Genomic DNA, 20,592 nt, shown 5'->3' on the forward strand with positions numbered 1-20,592 from the left:
GAACGTCTGTAACTTTGTTAATTGTACAAACTCGAGGCAACCACTTCACGCAAATATTCTACAAACCACACACTTTGACAAAAATATAAAAAAAAATCGATTCTTTAAATCCAAATTATCAAAATGCACCCTTAATGTACCAAAATCTGTTGTTAGTTCTATCATTGGACAAAATTAGTTCCTTTCTGTTCAAAATTTTATAATGGTCCAACGCAATGAACGAAAAATTTCAAACACTACAAAAATACCGATTCGTTGAAAATACTCTTTGAGCAGTATTCTCGGAGAGCCGATTCGCGGCTGTGCAACTTAGAACGAATATCAGGAAACTACGATATCGAAGGGCGTGTTGGAGGGGGAGGGGGGGGGGATACCAGATGCGACACGGAGAGTCTAAAACGAAAAAAGAAACGCGAGTTGGAACGAGACGAAGTTATCATAATGTTGTTGCAGACTTCCAGCGATGGGAACACGACCACCAGTGTCTTGTCTTTCATGGCGACCAAGGCAGATGCTGGCAAACACTTGTCGTGTCGTGCTGAAAATCCAAACATGGGAACCGAACCGATAGAAGACGGCTGGATGCTCGAGATACAGTGTAAGCGTATTAAAAACACCCTCACCGGTTCTCCATCTCGTTCTACTCCACGGTCTGGTAGACCAAGAACGATCTGTTACGATTACATCGCACCATCAGTCGCGACTTATTGATGTTTTCAATTTGCAGACACACCCGAGACCAGGATACAGCTGGGCACGTCCCTAAATCCAAACGCGATACGCGAGGGCACTGACGTGTACTTCGACTGTCTAATCCACGCCAAACCGTCGGTTTACAAGGTGGAATGGCGACACTTGGTAAATATATCGTAATTTCATACCGTGTGTGTGTGTATACACAGTGGCTCGAAAAAATATTCGTACGCTATGTTATTAGGAAACAAATTTAAGAAAAAAAATTTTTTTTTTAAATTTAAGAAAAAGAATTCTTACCTGTAAGACTGATTTTAATAAAAGTTTGTATGCATGTAGAGCATAATAGTGTATGTGTAGAGAAACTTTTGTGTCGGTAGAAAATTTCTTTAAGAAGGTGAAATCAAGACTCGAAGTTTTAACGTTTTTTTTTACTTTTCTAATGCAACTTTTCTTGGGATTTTTTTGCTACAGAAGGGTAGAGAAATCATACAGCGGTGAATAGAAATCGTATAGCGATCTACCTGAGTTCATTTTAATGATAAAAGCTTCTACTCTCTGTGTTGAATTTTTTCGAGGACGCTTTTGTACTTGAATGTCCGACGGGGAAATGAAGATGGTTTTTTTCCTTGTAAATTTAAAAATATTCAAACGACTCTACAAGGCTTGGTACATTTTTTTCGCAACTCGTTTTAGAATGAGTATGAAGACGGAAGACTTCCCTTTACAACGAGCTATTGAAAGTTGGTGTACGATTTTTTGTCGCCGATTTATCGCACTTTGAACGAAAAGTTACTCTACCGGAGGTAGTTGTGTTCTGTGTGTTTGACTAGTGACGAAGTACGTTCTACTTGCCCGAGCAGATACTATCCTGTTCTACTTGTTTGGTGAGAAAGCTTTTTTATTCGTGCCTGATCGACGAGAGTACTATATTACTTGTTTCCAACCCTTACGAATTCAAAAAGATTGACTGCTTTTTATTGTAAAATAATCTGTAAAATTTTTTTGAGAAAATTCAAAAAATTGATTTTGTAATAAATAAATTTGCAAACTCGTGCACAGTCAGCAGTATTATTTGTTTTCTCGAGAATATTCTCAAAATAATAAAAGCAAACAATTTCATTAAACCCTTAAAAATGACACAAAATTTATTAATGAAAAATATATGACACCTACATTTTCACATCGGACCACTGAATTTAATTCGGTAATCATACTCGCTTGTATACAGCACCAATAATTGTTTTTAAATAATCTACAATAGATTCTCTTTTTCGTGAAAAAAAAATCGACTGCATTCAAGCTTTTCCCCGAAAAATTGTTAAAAAATAATTCTTCTCACAAGTGATAAAGGCATGTACCACCTTAATTTCTCTACTCTACCATATATGACATAAAATACTAAACTTCGATTTTCAACTTTCCTCGATAAAATACTGAACTTCGGTTTTCAACTTTCCCCCATAAAATACTAAACTTCGATTTTCAACTTTCCCCCATAAAATACTAAACTTTGATACAAAATTGTTCGAATTTTTTTCGAACGGGAAAAAAATCCCCCATTATCGACTCGAACAACTCGAGGTTCTTTTCTCTATCGATTAATTGTTCGTTTCGTACTCACTGCCATAATTTCGTATTCACCGCGCTGCGCGTGTAAAATGGCGACGTGTTTCGAGTCTCATCGTCGGGATAGCCCGTACCTTTGTTGGTACTTCGTCCCATCCCCCCCTCCCCCTCATCCCCGATTACGAGGATAGAGGCATGTCTTTTCATCCCGTGGCCAATTTAAAGAAAGCCTGTTTTCCGAGGATCAAAAAGTTTCCAAAATGGCCCGTTTCCAAGGTGTACCAAGATCCCGAGAAGTTCCCCGGTTACAAGACAGCGCGCGCGTAGCTGAGGATAGTTCAAAGACTCGGAACCGCCAGACTGGGGGTATATAAAAAGAGAAAACAAACTTCCGGGCGAACGAGGTATTCAAAGTTTTGTAATAAGTTCGATCGCACGGACGAAGTCTCTCTATCTTGCTTTACCATCGAACGAACTAAAATGGCCGCACATACGCGTCTACGTATACGCGAGCATATTTCCCCATGGGCCATGGGAACACGTGAAGCAACGTTCTACGTGTGTGTCGTTCCTAGTGGATAAACGAGCTCACGATTGAACGCGAAGAAGAACTCGTTTTGAGAAAATACGATGCTTGATTTGAACCGCGACGATTACGTACGTATGTACAGCAAACGTTGGAAGTTTTAAATCACGAGGTTTCAGATGTTAGGTGCAACGTGTCCCTTTTTTAATTCAAAGCAGATTACCTAATAGGAAACACGAGATTGGGACAGGAAAAATTCGTGAATAATTAATTTACGGAGAAGTTCGCGATTGCATCGAAACTGTAGGTATTGGAATATATTGCGATAAGTATGGTGCATTCTTGCAAAATATCGTGACGACAGCTTGGCAGATTTCAGAGTTAGGGATATGAAAAGAGACGAGACTCGAGACACTTCACCGAAACTGTGAATATTTTTCAAAGTTACAGCTACCTCGACAGCTTACTAAAATTTTCCAAGTCCCATCTATTCTCAGAGGCTGTTCTATAATACGTTCCAAGGGAGGAAACAGATCTTGCAATATCTGCCACATGAATATCTCTATCTTTGTAATTTGGATCGTGGACCAAAACCATTAGAATCGCGAAATTTGATAAATATCGTCGTTTCTTCGAAATATCTTCAATCTCCAACCCCAACCATCGATTCAATGCCTCTGTAATCATCGAATCGTGCCTGTTTTTATAATATTATTCCGCAAAATGTATACGATTATGCGTAACCAAGTGTATCAGAAGTAACTGTGACGAGAACCGTATAAATACGAACTGGCGGAAAATTATAGGCGCGAACTGTACGCGGTTGATGAAAACTCTTTAAGCCGGAGAGGAGGGGGAGGGGAGGCTGAAAAAGTTCACTTCTTTCCGCGAAGAGTTTCAGCGGAAGTTTGCGCGTGTAATTTCTAATTCAATGTTACCGTAACCGTATGAATTGTTCTTTGTTCCAGGGTAAAGCGCTTCATCACAACATCACACAGGGTATCATAATCAGCAATCAGAGCTTGGTGCTGCAAGGCGTCGACCGTAAAAGCGCAGGCAATTACACCTGCGTCGGATACAACACGGAAGGAGGCGGCGAGAGTTCACCGTTTTACTTGAACGTAATGTGTACGTGTCGCCGTCTCTGAATAAATAATCAGCCACTTCGCTCGACAGTCTCCGCGCTTTCCAGATGGCCAATTTACCGTGTACGAACGGAGATTCTTCCGCGACGAATTCAAACGAGACGATTAAACGTTTTGTTTTTAGTCGTCCGGAACGTCAACTCCCTTAATTCGTCCATGAATAAGTCCATACGTTGCTGAATAGTGTGTTCTCATCCGAAGGGACGTGACACGTTTCGAACATGTTCGATTCTAACGACGAGTAATTTTATTAACAAGTGACGGTGACATACGTTCCTCACGTGCATGCATTATAAGCACACGTTGGAATATTATTCTCGAATCGTTTCTTTTCAAGATAAAGAATCTGTGTAATTTATTATAATTTACCCTCCTAGTATCTACTGTGATACTTTGTTGTTGATAGCTGGTCTAGTCACCAATGGTATCAAAATGTTCCTTACAACGTGACTGCATACTGTCGATTTACATGACCGACGTTTCTTAAAACTTCTCTGTAGATACTAAAATTTTATAAATTTGTTATCGTCTCTTCTAGGTTTCAATTATCTATAAACGCATACAAAGTTCCAAATCCTCGATTCTCAAGATTGATTACAAACAGTAACGTTTTTCTAATGTAATATAAATTGATCAAATTTCTTGGTAAAAATATTGAATCGCAAAAATGTACCGATCTTATTAAACGGACTGTATCTTTATCCTCGAGGCTTTAAAAGGAACATCAAACCGACTCTTCATCTTGATTACAGTCGCGCCCACCTGCAAGCCGAATCAGACTAAACTCCACGGGGTGGCGAAACAAGAGAAGGCAAACATATCCTGCGAAGTGGACGCGAACCCACCGGATGTCCAGTTCCGCTGGACCTTTAACAATTCCGCCGAGAGTATCGACGTGGCTGGCAGTCATATCGCCCGGGATGGCACGTCCTCGACCGTCTCGTACACACCCATGACCGAATTGGATTACGGCACGTTGCTCTGCTGGGCGACCAATCGAATTGGACATCAACAAGTGCCCTGCGTCTATCACATCATAGCGGCCGGTGAGGTATCTTTATGTGATGATTCGATCATGGAAATATAACCTGTCAACCGTGAAACGTCGCGTACAACACAGCCGATATTTCATCGATACGATCGAAATCGAACGCGAACGTATGCGATTACGTGGCATCAAAGACATCGTTTGTCGAGTTGACTGAAAATTTGCGCCACCACCTCGCGTTCCCCGCGTCCTCTATTAACGACTTCGAACGATTCGCGAACGGTGATTTAATCGACAATTTTCGAGAAAAATTACACGAAAAATATCTGGAGATATATGAACGATTTTAAGATAGTCGTGCGAGTTTGGATCTACGTGAAATAATAGTTGTCCGACCATTGGTACGTCTATACTACTTGTTCGACCACGGACCGTCCTGTTTCCCTTGTCTGACCAGTGACGATTTATATTTCTTTTCTGTAATTAGGTACCGAACACTTTGAAAATTATTCCACTTCGTGTTCCTCTCCTGTTGGTCTGATTAAATATCCATGTTCGCTTGTCTGATCAAAAATCCATGTTCACTTGTCTGACCAAAAATCCATATTCATTTGTCTGATCTAAAATCCATATTCACTTGTCTGATCAAGAATTCATACTCACTTGTCCGATCAAAGATCCATTATCACTTATCTAAACGAACACGTTCCAACTCCACTTGTCTGACCGAAAGCCAATCTTAATCCTCTTAGACTACTGAAAGAGTTGTCTCTTTTTATATTTCGTATAGTCGGGTACCGTCCTATTCTACTAGCCGGACAAAGAACAGTCCTATTTCCCTTGTTCGATCAATGACGACTCACATTGTCTTCTCCGACTAGATACCATCCTTGTCTGTTTAGAGAGTTGTACGTTTCACTGCGATGTCTGAACAGTATCAATCTTATTCCACTTGGAACTCCTTGCACAACAAGGAGAACGCTTACGCTTCTTGTTTAAACGGACACGCGTTTCTCTGCTGTTTGTCCGATCAAAGACGATCCGTATTCCCTTGTTCGAGTAAGTACGGTTCTACTGCACTTGTCTGACCAGCTACGGTCTCTCTCCCCTTTCGACCACCTCCATAGTGCCCTATTCTGTTTACCGGATAAGACACTGTCTCGAGGTTTCCGTCTGACTTGGTACTGGCCTACACTACTCGACTGCACACTCCCTGCTCTTGTCCGATTAGAGTGTCTCTTGTCTCACTCCGACGATCGCCAAGCCTCAAATGCAGATTTCTCTCCATTGAATATCCCGTGCTTCTGGTCGTAAAAATGTAAACGGTTTAACGCACGGTGAAATCACAATTTTTTTACGAGACTTTCGAGCACACGGGTGGATGGCTACACGCGGAAAATTGCAACGTCCAATCAGACAGACAAAATATCGAAAGAAACGAAATGTTCATAGGCGAGCGTAATTACAAAAAAATTCCGGACTCCACGTTAATCCGGAGTTGTTCACGGTATGCTGACTTTTCAAAAGCGACAATCTCGACCCACGCGCAATAGTGGAGTTCGGAGATTAAAACGGAAGTTCGTTACAGGGTACGTGTGTCTGTACGCGTGAGAAGGATGGACCATTTTCTCGTAACGGGCATTCCCATTGATCTATCGAGACCGATCCAATTGTTGAGGACGCAAAAAGCGACGCTCGGGAGTAACGTGTTCGAAAACACGGTGAAACTTCACCACGTCTTCTTATCCATTGAGTCTCTCGATAATCCTTGACAAGACTTAGGAAGATTTACAACGAAATACAACGTGAAAACATTAATTTTCTTTTTTTTTTCTTCTTTTTAATTTAACGTCTACCTAACGACTATTAGTGATAAACATTGAAATTTTTCCGACTAAATTTTAAGGAATAGTTATCCTTGATCATTTTTACGATATGCTTTATATGATTCATGTCATGGTCGTGTAGTGAATTCATTTTCATACGATTATTTTCTTTCCGTACAACAATCGATTACTTTTGAACGATACTGTAGCCCCAAGCAGTCCTCCGTTCTCTTTTTCCGCTGTAACTCGAGAAGTTTCGGATCCGCTCGGGTGTTTTCGTATCACCACGAATGAAAAACTCGAGGGAAAATTTCGCTACTTTACGAAAGAGCAGAACCACCGGAAAGGCCTCGCGGACGAGCCATTTCGACTCAACTGTCAGTCGAGGTTGTTCTCGGCAACGTGGAAATGTCGGAGAACTTTTCTCCCTTTGATGCACTTTTTGTTATTCGCTTCTAAAATTAGCACCGCATTTACGTTTTCCTTTCTTTCGTTTTTTAATTATTCTTAGCCGACGGGTAGGTAAAGCGCCGAAACCGGGCTCCGGTAATTCGTCAAGCTCGCGGGAACCAAAATCTGCATTTTCCATTCGACCGTGTAAAATATTTTACAAAAATCTTTCCTCGCGAGTTGTTTATCGAAACATCGTTCATACGGTCGCTCAAAGTCGAAGGATCTGAACAAAAAAAATCGTACACGGTACGCCGTGATTTTGTCATCAGTGTGAACTCGAGTTTTCCACGACGAAGAACGAGATAGCTCACAAGCTCCGCTGCGCGAGTTCGAGAAGCGCTTCTTGTTTACGCTTCGATAAAATAGAAGAGGTCCCGCTAATTGCAGTTCTAGCGGGACGAAATTTAAATTGCCCCAGCCTTTGTTAATCTAATACGTCAAACGAAATTATTCTTTATCGTGCTGCCGATACACGAACTCTTTTATTTTCAATTACTCTCCATTAAGGAGGACTATGTCTAGCCAGCTGATACGTACCACTTACCGATATTGAGCATTTTTAATGCAACAGCAGCTTCGTTATTAATAGTGGTTAAAACGTACGGCGTTTTCCTTTGCACTCACCTTAAAGTTTTAAATGGATGCACTTGCTGTGTCGTGCCGGTCGTGAGATTATTGTCGCGAATCGGCTCGAATAAATGAACACGTCTGCACACCGTAAAGTGTGTAGAAAATTTACAAGTTTTTGGCGGAAAGTTTGGAGAATTTTGAATAAATTATAAGCGACAATGGGATGGTGAACGCTGATCGATACTATTTGAACGTGTCGAAGTTTTGTCGAGTTTGCTGCTACGTTATCGATGGCCGTTCTCTGCTCATAAATTTCACGGACGTGTCGTGAATTGCCCCTGACTTTTCGCGTTTCGACGTCTTTAAAGGGATACGGTCGCGCGTCCTGTTAAAGTTCAAACTCGTCAAATTCCCTCACGGAAGGAAAAATTCTCTACGTTGTGGAAATCGTTCTAGTCGACTTTCCGCTCCGCGGACAATGATGAAACTCAAAACTTCGACTATATTCGATTCTCGGTTAGGAGATAAAATTCACCTCGGGAGTTGTGTCTCCACAAGTTATAGACGAACTGTTCGACGAGTATCATCCGTTACATTTACACGCACGTTAGATTGAAGTTTCTCGACACCAGTTCGTAAAGTACGGTAGAGTCTCGAATTATGTCTAGAAATCGGAATTGACGGTGCAGAGGTAGATATTGTGAGGTCGGAATATAAGATTGATACAGTGAAACCTCTATAAATAGAATCTCGATAAATGGAACCTCTACAACTCGAACCTCTATAGCTCGAACCCTATAACTCGAACCTCTGTAAGTTGAACTTCTATGAATAGAACATCTATAAGTGGAACCTCTATAACTTGAAAACCACAACAAGACCACAATTGTGTTCGTCCCTAGTAAAGCTTATTTTAACTCGACTTATTTTATATGGTACACTACGAAGTGTCGAACAATCTTGGAATCCCATTAACTGAAACACCGCTCAATAGAAGTGTTTTGTATCTTCCCAAGGAACAGAGAATTTTAATAAGTTTCCCATCCACGTGGATTTGTTTGCTCCGTAGCGCTATCGAGAACAGATTTTTCATTCTCATCATTTGTGACGGTTGTTCAAATACCCCCCTATCCTGAGCTGATCGTGTATTATTCATCAGGAGTGAATCGTGCAGGCCCATACGACTAACGAAGCAGGATTCGAGATCCAGGTGGATAAGTCTCGAGGTCGCGATCGTCACCGCGTATTGTCGACGCTAACAGTCGCTGCATAATTTAACCTCCGAGTATCTTTCCATTCGACTGTACGCTAGAGGAAAAATGTCCCAGATTGAAGAGACTGGAATTTGTAACTTTACAACACGATAAGACGATTTATTTATATCATAGAAACATTACAGAAAAATAATCTGTCTAATGTAAGAACGATATGGGTTATATTAGACCCGGGGAACGCACTAGGGTTAACCCGTTCAGCCTTCACTCATTCTGTACTTTATGCAGACAAACTGCGACGCACTACTTTGGTAATTTTTTACAATATTTTACCTCGATGTTTGCAAAATGAAAATAATAAATTACAACCGTAATTTAATGACGTAAAATTATCCAAGTTAGAAAACTACAAATCCGACTCACTTTGGTCCAAGTCGTGCACCACAAGTCTGACTCGTAGTTCATACCAAATGGATTAAATGATCGTGTTCACCGTCAGGTCGGCCGGATATGGTACACAATTGCACCACCTCGAACACATCGACGAGTTCGTTTTCGGTACGCTGCGCCGAGGGTTTCAACGGGGGACTCTCGCAGTCGTTTCTCCTGGAGGTGAAAGAAAGCATCAGCCAAGAGCTGAGAGCTAATCTTACATCACCGGTGCCTAGGTTCAGCGTCGCTCAGCTGGACGCGGGCGTCCTCTACCAGGCCTACATCTACGCCTACAACGACAAAGGACGCAGCGAGTCGATGGTCGTGCAAGCCGGCACGCTCAGACTGCCTGAGAAGCAATTAACATCGGAGTCAGGTGAGAACATATCTTTAAGTATTACAGGATGAGATGTGATCGTTCGCCATGTCCTCCACTGCTCACTTGCCTTGATTCGCTGTGCCGTAGTTACGTATAAATAATATTTGATTTTTTTTTTTAATACTTTAGGATTCTCTCCTTTTCTCATACATTTCTACAAACATCAAAATGATGATATTTAACATTTAAACCATTTAATTTAATCAATGATGTACTCCTTAATCAATTACTTTAAAGTAATATCTGTTAATTGAAATTGATTAAGAAGTACATTATAGTCATTGATATTTACAGAAATATATGATAAAAAAATGCTCGAAATGTAAGTCGTTTCGACACTTCTGTCAGACACTTTCTTCTTCGCAAGTGTCCACAGAATCCTGATTAGAGTTTTTGTCCCAGGTAGAGAACTTTTCTTAAAAATACAAAAACAGTGGTGGGAACTACACACATCGGCACTTTTTTGTCGAGGTTTTAATCCAAGTCCTATGAAAAGTAGGACAGCGGTGTCTGATTTGCATTCCCGGTGCTCGGGCCGCTGAAACGGTTATTCTTTTCTACCGCTGGCCGACCAGTGGCAGTTCTATTCTACTTGTCTGACCACCGACTACCTGTACTTCACTTCCCTAATTAGAGACTATCCGAAATCCACCTTTGTCCAAGGAGCTAGTATTACTAATTTCGTCTAGACAAAGACGGTCCTGTTCCGTTTTCCCGACCAGTGACCGTCCTGTTTTACTTGCCCGGTCATCGATTGCCTATATTTCACTTGGCCAACCGGAGACCACGTCTGTGTAGAAAGTGATACATTTGACTGATTTGTCAGGACAGTGGCAGTCTTGTTCCACGTCTACGTTCGAGAACGGTTCTGTTCTTTTTTCTTGACAATCGTCGACCCTCGTCTCCTCGTCTGATCATCCATCCTGTATTCTACTTGGCCAGGGAAAAGATTGTCCCTTTCTATTTTTGCCTAATCAGTGTATTATTTTATTTACAAATAACTCAAAACTTGCGACTTAACCTATTCATTGTTAAACTGCACAATACACCGCTAGAATATACAAACATAGAATTGCATTTCGTTCGTCGAGAATTGCATAATGCTAAATAGCATTGTGTAACATAAATACGTACAGTAACAATTTCGAAAATAAAGGTGAATTCTTTGATGAAAACATTTTCGATTTCTTTTTATTCGCTGTATTTTTCATGGTGTGAACGTTCAAAGAAAAATTAAATTCCACTGTTTTAACGTGGAAATGTTTTTTTTTTTATTTATCATCGCGTGATCCATTCCAGAGAGGCCGCGGTCGAATATCAGACTGATGCCGATGTTGAGCGTGATGATCGGTGTGGGTACCGCTCTGATCATCGTCGTGGTGATAGTGATGATCGTGCTCCGAATTCAGCACACACAGGTGGACGAGCAGAGCAAGTCGCAAATGGAGGACCACGGCAAACAAACGAAAACGATCCCCATCCAACGCGAGCTAAGGTTCCGCGAGGGTAGCAGTCTACTCTCGGACGAGAAGCATCCTGCCAGCCCGTTCAGGAAATTGGAGAGCAGCGGTGACATAAGCGAAAACGACGAGAAGAATCCGGACATCATACCTCAGCAAATCACTGGTTCGTGTGACTTTAATTCATTGAACGTGACGCGATCGGAATAACTTCTACGGAACATGTACAATGCACAGAATGGAAAGAACTTCGCGACAATGTTTTCTGATTACCCTATACATAATAATGGAGATGTTTCCATTGATCGCGAATACCCTCGGTATACTTTTATCGAATGGAATTGCTTCGTTTGCGTGAAATTGCATTTGACAATAAAAGGAGATCGATAGTCTAAAAAATACAAAAAGTATTTTTAATATGTTCCACGACCCATGCTTGTTCATGGTAAGCCCATACTGTTTACCCAAAATTGAATTTTTCCCGCTTAAAACGATCTGATTTGACACATACCTTTCGAATCGTCTGTTCTTCGATCTTTGAACATTGAAATAATGTTTCAATCTTGTTCAAATTGATAAATTGTGGATCGAAGTTTGTTCTTTTTTCGAGAACCGGTATATACGTATAAACGTATTTAAAAAATGTAACGTAAAAAGTGTGCAAAAAATTATCTGCTATTTTTGTAACGCCGATTTTTAAATTTATTTCTCGACCGTTTCAAGCAGGTGACGAACCGTCCGAGTATTTAAGGAAGCGACGCCTCGTCTCGACGATCGAAACATCACCATCGAGGAGTTTACTGGAACACTCAACAGTGACTTCCGTTAGTGGTCACGGCAGTTACGTTGGCTACTGTACCATTCGGAACGGGATGCCATTGCACGAATTCTCGAATTTGACTACTAAACATAAAAGCGTAAGTTCAATTCGCGCTAATTGTACCCGTTGATTATCTACCAGTTCGAAACTACACTCTAGATATTACCCTAACCATTACGCTCGAAAACTTCCTGTACACTGAAACTCTTGAAACCGGAGTTACTCGGAGACGGACGGTTCCTTCCCAAAGAACTGTGGTTACCTTGTGACAGACGAGACTCTCGATGGAGTCAACAAAAGAAAAGACCTGATTGCAAGGGAGAAGTTTCAGAAACCGCCATTGCGCTCTTGTAACTCTACTCTAATCCCAAATATTTGCGGGGAAGCGTTCGAAACAATTTACGATTGTTGCACAACATTGTCAATTCAAATTTTCGTATTCCACATTGAATCTTCCTGAGAATACTATCAACGGATTGCTCGGGTTTTCCTGATGAAAATGAGTCCAAACACGACCACATTTGAACGATTTCCAAGTTAGATGCAATTTCAAAAATTTTTCAAAAATGATTCGCGTTTGACAACGCGTAAGTAAAAATGGTCCGAATATGGTCGTGTTTGGACTCGTTTTCCTCGGGAGAGCCTCGCCAATCTAACAATAATATTCTCACGAAGGTACAATGAAAAAATACAAAAGTTTTTTTATATTTTCTATTGTGACTACACGCAAATGCATGGACTCAATTTTTCGCTTATAATTGGGCACTACTATACTACGAGAAGCCAGAAAGTCATCACCTCGCAGGAATTACGAGCCATCTTTCCAGCTCCTGGCTGTACTTATTATCAGGATTATTTACACGAAAATATTCGTTCGACTTTTATTTCCAATGTATGAACTCCAGTTTCAGCCAATCGTGGGCGACGTCTACGAGACTGGTGTCTGCACTCTTCCTCGGCAACACTGGCCGAGCCATAGTGTCCAATCGATGTCGATGACGATGAGTCCACCGATGTTGTACACGGGCCTGGGGGTCGTCAGTAGAGCTTGCCCTAGCGGTAGCTTGTTAACGAAGGACATGGAAGCGAGGATTCCCGGCCAGTGTTGCATCCAGTCGCAAAAAGACGGGAAGATGACCACCCCAATCGTGATGGCGAAGAGGGAGAGCTCCGTGTGACATTTCTGTCGCACGCAGACGAGCGCTGTATAAAAGTATCGTTCGACGCATTGTCTCTCGAAGTATGTTGCGCACCGGTGCTCAGGGTTACACCGTCATCGGACAAGCGGCGGCGGCGGCGGCGACCCTAATCGTCACCGATGTACACGAATAAAACGACGAACGTCGTTTCGAAGACGTTCATCATTTTACGTTGCGTGAATGCGAGCGAACTGCGAGATCTTCAAAGAAATTCTTGTTACCCTTCCGTTGGTTCCAGTTCGGTTGGACCCGTTCATCGTTGCGGAATATTCGTGTACAATAGATCGTGCGGTACACTTGCAGCAACAAGTACAGAGCGTGCAAATACGTTTTTTTGTTATCGTGTAACTACTTTGATTACGAGCACACCCCATCGATAAAGTCAAAGACTACCTTCCTCGAAATTGCAAACCTCGAAGATTATTTTTATCTTTTTTTTTTCTTTCGATTATTGTACATTCTCCAATGCCATATTTTTTTGTTTTACATTTGGTAGATCACCTGATATTATACTGCACCGAAATCCTGTGTATTCGAAGTTATTTATTTCGAGAACCATACGACCGAACGAAAAAATTAATTGCACACTTTTTACTCGTTTTTCGAGGAGGAATCGACATCTCGTTGATTGCACCGTGGTTGCGCCGCTGAACAGCCTGTATGTACTGTACGCGCGCGAGGAGATTGCACTCAGAGTTGCGACAGGTCCCGTGCGTTTAAGAGTTGCGTCTCGCGCGTGACTGGACGTGTATACAAGGCATGCTAAACAAAATGTTGCAGGTTTTCTAAGAATCTGACGTAGATATGAACTTCATTCTTGTTATAATTAAATAGATAGGATACTAATTTTTTAAAGTGCAGTAAATTTTTTTGAGGATTCTACTGGGTGGAAGAGAGGGATTCCCCAACGTTTGTAGGTTTTTATTCGGTTTCATAATTTAAAAAAAATGTCGAGGCCCCCTCTTTCCTCCCCAGCAGTCACTGTACCTTAACTATAGCAAAACTGCAGTCAGTATTTCGTTAGATTTCGAGAAAACACCTTGTGACGCTTTATTTGGCACACCCTGTGCTCGAGATGGCCCCTGATCATACGAGACCCTCCGTAACGCCCGAATGTAATCTTCTCGCGCTTGCACTGTACATTTTTCGAGACGTTCCACTCTCGCGGATTCACACTTTTTCTCCCCCGCGGACAGCGTTTCGCGTTTACGTTTCTCTGTTCGATCAAAGTGCCCTTTTTATATTGAACGGACAATTCTCAAGCTACCGAGTTTGTAAATGTAAAGAAACAGAAATCTAACGGAACAAAAAGATAGAAGAACAAGAAGAAAACCTACGGGGCCGTGCGCTGTGAAGCTCCCTGCGTACGGGAATGAATTATTGATGCAACACTTATACATACATGTGCACGGGTGATGGCACGTGCTGTACATATTACCTTGAATACGGAGGATATTTTATACAAAATCGCTAGCATTAAACAGAGAAAGAGAGAGAGAAATTGCTAGAGAAAGAGAGAGTGAGAGTCAGTGAGTGAGTGAGTGAGTGAGTGAGTGAGTGAGTGTGAGAAAGAGAGAGGGAGGGAGAGAGAGAGAGAGAGAGAGAGAGAGAGAGAGAGAGAGAGAGAGAGGAGAGGAGAAAGGTTTATTCCCACTTTTACTATGGTACACTGTACAATTCGTCTAGTCGATGTAAGTATAAATAAATGAATAATGTATATGCGCGAAAGGTCGATCGAACAACCAGAATAACGTACACTGAAGAAGAGGGTCATTTATGAACGAGAGATCGCGATGCGGAAAAAAAAGAAAGCGAAAGGAAACAAAAAATATAGTCAAATGGGAACAAGAATTTCGTTTGCGTGTGTATGTTGACGTGCATCGAGTGTAGGGAACGGGGAAACGAGGACATAGAGACATATCGTACAGCTTTCCATCGTCGAAAAAACCGAAATTAACGAAAAAGGGAAAAAAAAGCGAAAAATAAACAAACGCAACGGAGTAAAGTATTTAGAAGACCAATAAACAAACAAAAAATAAGAAACACACACACACGAACACGAAGAGATCCCCCCCCATTTACTTTCATCAGTATGCAGTATTCTGGATTTTATTGTAAGATTAAGTATCTGTATAATGTATAAAGATTTAAAAAATTTCCTTCCGTGTAATCGACGACGAGCATTGTTTTAACGAAGACTAATAAGAGAAAGTCCCTCGTCTTTGCTCTTGAGGACGACCGATTAAAATTTCTCACTCGGTGGCTACGTGATCGCGATAGCTCTTTCCATTGCTGTGTCGATGCTTAACGAGAGTCTGGAGTTGAGAATTCATTCGGAAATCGTTCAACCGACCGCCTATTGTACAACCTAACGTCCGAAAATATCGGAATCAGAGCGTGGAAATTAATACAGTAGCGCTGGACTACGTGCGAAAAATCAAAATCGTGGCGTATAACCGGGGTTGGTTGCGAATTCGTTCCAAGAATCGATCTTCTCTTATCTCGAGCTGAAACCCAGCCGCGCATGAATCCTTCGGTTAGGAGAACGAACGAGATACACCAGAAGTGAGCAAAACAGCAAGAGTCTCATATTACAAATACTCAGATGCAGAACTTCAAAGCGATACTGAATATTTTTCGTTATATCTTCGCGACAGTTTTATCGATAGATTGGCGAGACTCTCCCGATGAAAACGAGTCCAAACATGACCATGTTCGTACCGTTTTTACTTACATCATTATCAATCGTCAATCATTTCTGAAAATTTTTCAAATTGCATATAATAAAAAATGGTCCGAATGTGGTCGTGTTTGGACTCATTTTCGACGGTATAACTTCGGGAATTAATGGATAATATTTTCACGATTTTTAAAGAGACTTTGGAAGACACTATTATAATTCGAAGAATCAATTTGTAAGTTCATACATAAAGTCGCTGGGTTTCAGTAGCAATCAAAATATAGACGTAATGAGTAAATTGTACGCATAGCTGAACTTCTCGATTAAAAGTAGAAACTTCGAAACGAAAAGCTAGAAACATGTGACTAAATTTGCGAAAATAGTCAAATTTTGTGATTTGTTCCTTTCTGTTTTTGCTTTCAATTCTTAGAGTATCAACTTTCTGGGAGGTACCCTTCAATTATCACTTGAAAGCGAAAGTTACCGAAGATGCTAAACGATCATCCTTTCATTTGTCAACGCAATGAAACAATAGAGATTTAAACATCGAAATTACTCTTATCGAGGTTCTACTGTATTTCTCGTAACAATAATTGGGCGTTAGTGGTCAATATCTCCCACAATTTGGACCAAATTCCAAAGAAGAATATCTTCGTACAATTCTCTTATTGCAACTATTATAAAATCCAGCTCGGAACTCTCCAGCTCTAGATTGGGCTACCGTATTCGAATAAATGATCAAAAGACTATAGAAACGTGACTAGTGGGCCACTCCCACCCGTGGCCACCGCTGAAAGCTCGTGGAAGACTCGCGTGAGGGAAAGACGAGCGTGTACAGCTTCCTAAATTAAACTTTCTTGAAGCAGGATCGCCGGTACTGTCGACGAACGTATTTGTATTTCGCTTCGCTCTGTAAATGTCTCTACCTTTCCGTGCGCGATAAAAACGTCTATGTGTTTAAACAAAGAAGGAATTAAATTAAAAAAAAAAAAAAAAGAAAAGAACGAAAGACACGAGAAAAGATCCGGATCAATTTGTCAACAGGTAACTCGGTATGCAACGCGTTCAGAGCGAAACGGTGACCAGTGGCTCGCTCTGGCGGACCACTCGTGTATTATATCGACGAAGTTTAGTCGTTCTTTCGAGTCCTCTAGATGAATGTGTTCTTTCGATCGCTAGTCGTTAAGTTTTATCCTCGGCGACGATACGTCTGACTGTATAATGTTTAAAGATGCGTAAAGAGAAAATAAAATGCGTGAATCGTTATTTATTATTGCCATTGATGGAATTGATGTCGGTGCATAGTCAGTGTACTAAGAGGAACTTTAATAATCGTTAACAAAAAAAAAAAAAAAAACGCCTACATTTCTTCTCGTATTAGCACCGAACCGAGAGGCTGAGACTGTCTCGCGGTGACAAAAAGTAAAAAAAGACATAAAAAATAAGACAAGAAAAAGAAAAACGAAAAACGGTTTTCACAATCTATCGATGCCAGCAGCATCAACAAATTTTGAATGCCGAACTGCTGAGAGACCTTTTTTGATAGTTTATTCGAGTACAATCTTCTCTAACGCAAAAAAAATAATCCTACTTTTGGGGTCGATGGTAATCGCGCTTCTTCGGAGGAAAAAAGAAACAGGCGTTCAAGCGCAAACGTGACTTCTGGAGCTTCCAGAGGACTCCGCGATCGAATCCATGACGCTGTTTCTAATGGTGCCCGTTATTGGAAACGTGTTTAGACGAATCGGTTCGAAAACTTTGACGACTGTCCCTCTCGAACGCACCAGAGAACATGAAGTCCTGGGCCGGCGGCCAGATGGTGTCTGCAAGATAATCGCCACCCGTTATGCAAAACCTTTTCCACTGTGACTATACAAGACGTTCCTCGATCTTGCGTGAAGCTACTCTCGTAGTGCAGAACATTTTGGTCGGTATGGAAAACGGTCTTGCGATCATTGCGCGTTTAACTGTACTATTAATAGTAAATTAATTTTTTTTAGCCCTATAATGCTAAAATTGTATCACTGAAAATCAATGTCCACCGTTTGCATTTCATTATTATGTAGAATTTTTCATCAAATCTGAACGTAATTTTGAGAATGCATTCAGCTTAGAAAAATAATAGAAAAAAATTTACGTAAACGCTCGTATGATCGAATCAATTTTTCTTTTTAATTAATTTATCACAGAAACTGCTGTTAGAAATTGAATCGCCACCTGTTTATATTGTTTATATTTATTCAGAATGAACAATCCACCAACTTACAGACGGGTGCGATCCTTATTGGCCTCAGTATCAACCGCTATCTACATACCCCGCTTTCAAGTCGCGGTCCCGATTTTGTTTCTTGAAAGCGGGAACTGCTGTGTTGCGGAAGTATCGAAAAGTAGTACATATTCTTTTTTCTTTAAAATAACAAATTGAAGCGTGTAATTACACAAAAGACTAATAACGTTATCAAGAATTGCATTCGAGTTCGCGCAACGATCGCAATATCCACTGTATCGGCTAGCATTTGCGCAACATTCGCTTCGTTACTAACGTATCTTAGAGTAGCCAGGGTTAAGAGCCAAAGAAAATCTCTTTTAGATTAAGAGTATGTACATGGAAGCACCCTTTCAGCCGTATACCGCCTGTACATCTAAACGAACGAGTCTGACCAGCTGCTTTCGCGAAAAGAAAACAAAAACCGTTTGAATGAAATTTGTATATGTAATTAGTTTAGCGATATCTGACACAAATTTCATGTACCCTATAAAAGGAGACTTTTTTTGATATTGTAAATACTCTGAAATAAATAATCGTTTTTATTCAACGATTGTCAATCGTTACGACCACTTAATCCCCCCCCCCCCTTCCACTTCTACTTCAATATTTATTATTTTATATGATTAATTTTTCCACAGTAAAAATTTGTAAAAATTGTTACCATTGTACAGATGGATCAACGGAACCTTGCTATACATTTGAAGATATTCCTCGACGGTCAAAAGAAATTTACTGTTTGCATTTACCAAGTACTCAAGTACGGTGCTCTCGGGGTAAAGTTGTCCAATCTTGTCGTTAATGTTACGCATAACGTCCTTCATCGGTACTGACTTTTCGGGGAAATAGTACTACGATTAATCGTTTGTCGACATTGACTCTAAATCGTTCAAATTGAGGCAGAAAATATTGGCCGCTCAAGGTCACCAATCGGCTACCCCCACCGTATCGTTTCGTGGCTCCATCTATCGTCTGCGCAGACGCGAGCTCGTTATCTCGGTTGCGGAATAGCAAGCCGATGATGGCATAAACATGGACCTCGTGACTGACGTAATTCGCTAGTGACTTTAAGCAGCAAATAATTTCCGTCCCAACTACACCGAAAACACTTACGAGATCGCGAACCGTGTTTGCAATATTAACACATAATATATATATTTTTTTCAAGCAATTAAACATCTGTGTCTTAATTTCGGACAATTCATATGATTCTAATTTTTCTAACAAAGTGGGCGGGATCATGAACACGTTGAACCATTTCGGAAAGAATTTCTGAAAGTTATCAATCGAAATGTATTAACCGACACGTTATTATTTCCTCTGTTTTATTTTTATTTTTTACCATAGAGCTTACTTGATGAACGTAATAATGAGCCGGAAGTAGAATCGCTTTCCCAAGTTTATAATCATTGTTTTTCTTGTCGTACAGAATACTAAAATGCTTATAAATAATGTCTTCCGGCGCCTGTGTTACCAGAACCAATTAACGAAATCATAAAATGACTACGTTACTAACGATTTCAATTATAATAATATGTTTTTAAATACAAGTCAAATTTTTGCATTGTAATTGCATTCACGCACCTCCAACACGTGAATGTAGTAGTTCGGATACACTATCAACAATCCACTTATATTAATAGTGGCGTAATCTGCTTGTAAATCGTTAATGACAGATTCCATTTTCTATCAATTATATTCGTTATAGTTAATCCATAGATATCACGCTACTTTAAAAATTATTTTACGTATTTCATATACAACAGCTCTTAAACTATTTATTTCCTACTTTCCAAAAATTTTCATCAATTGCACCTACAATTCATACCTTTTCTAAATGAGAACGTGAACCGACGTATTTTCCAATATATATGAAACGCGTTACATATATATCCTACAAATAACATATATGCATTTAAGTATGTACATTAAGAAAAATAATTTTCTTATAACTTAATTCAAATAAGAAGCACGTAAGTTACGACTCTGTACAGAATACACGCGATATGTGGGAAAACTTTTCCATCTAAATGTACAATCAAGTTGTATCGAATTAAAATTACTGAATCCTTTCTCTGCGCACGAAAATACTGCTGTATTCAGTTTTCTTCTTATTTTTAAGTCAAAATTCTAAATATATTTTTACCACCTCAATTCTAATTTCTCATTTATTGTCTAGGTCATATATCGAATCTCAGAACAAAATAAATGAATCGTTTAAAAATTTGATCTCGACAAAAGTACGTAGATGTCGCCATTATATAAATTCAATTTTGAAGTAAAAAGAACGTTAAATTACTTTTTTCGTAGCACAGAGTTTATTCGTGCAAATGAAAAACACTATTGTGAAATTATAGTAATGTTCGAACTAC

General features: G+C 40.3%; 1 protein-coding gene across 3 annotated transcripts in view; it reads left to right on the forward strand.

Moving 5' to 3' along the window:
- The window catches only part of LOC143145887 (neural cell adhesion molecule 2), a 416,497-nt gene extending 397,727 nt beyond the window's left edge, over positions 1–18,770 (forward strand). For 2 of the 3 annotated variants that reach the window (XM_076309675.1, XM_076309673.1), the window contains 8 exons: positions 454–598; positions 728–858; positions 3,757–3,916; positions 4,686–4,979; positions 9,484–9,792; positions 11,095–11,421; positions 11,979–12,172; positions 12,981–18,770. In XM_076309675.1, the coding sequence (XP_076165790.1) occupies positions 454–598; positions 728–858; positions 3,757–3,916; positions 4,686–4,979; positions 9,484–9,792; positions 11,095–11,421; positions 11,979–12,172; positions 12,981–13,253 (1,833 nt within the window). In that variant the 3' untranslated portion in view covers positions 13,254–18,770. The remainder of the gene's footprint in view (positions 1–453; positions 599–727; positions 859–3,756; positions 3,917–4,685; positions 4,980–9,483; positions 9,793–11,094; positions 11,422–11,978; positions 12,173–12,980) is intronic. The other variant, XM_076309674.1, reaches the window with a different exon arrangement.
- The last annotated feature ends 1,822 nt before the right edge of the window (positions 18,771–20,592 follow it).

The sequence above is a fragment of the Ptiloglossa arizonensis genome, chromosome 4 (genome assembly GCF_051014685.1).
Source record: "Ptiloglossa arizonensis isolate GNS036 chromosome 4, iyPtiAriz1_principal, whole genome shotgun sequence".
NCBI classification, from domain to species: domain Eukaryota; kingdom Metazoa; phylum Arthropoda; class Insecta; order Hymenoptera; family Colletidae; genus Ptiloglossa; species Ptiloglossa arizonensis.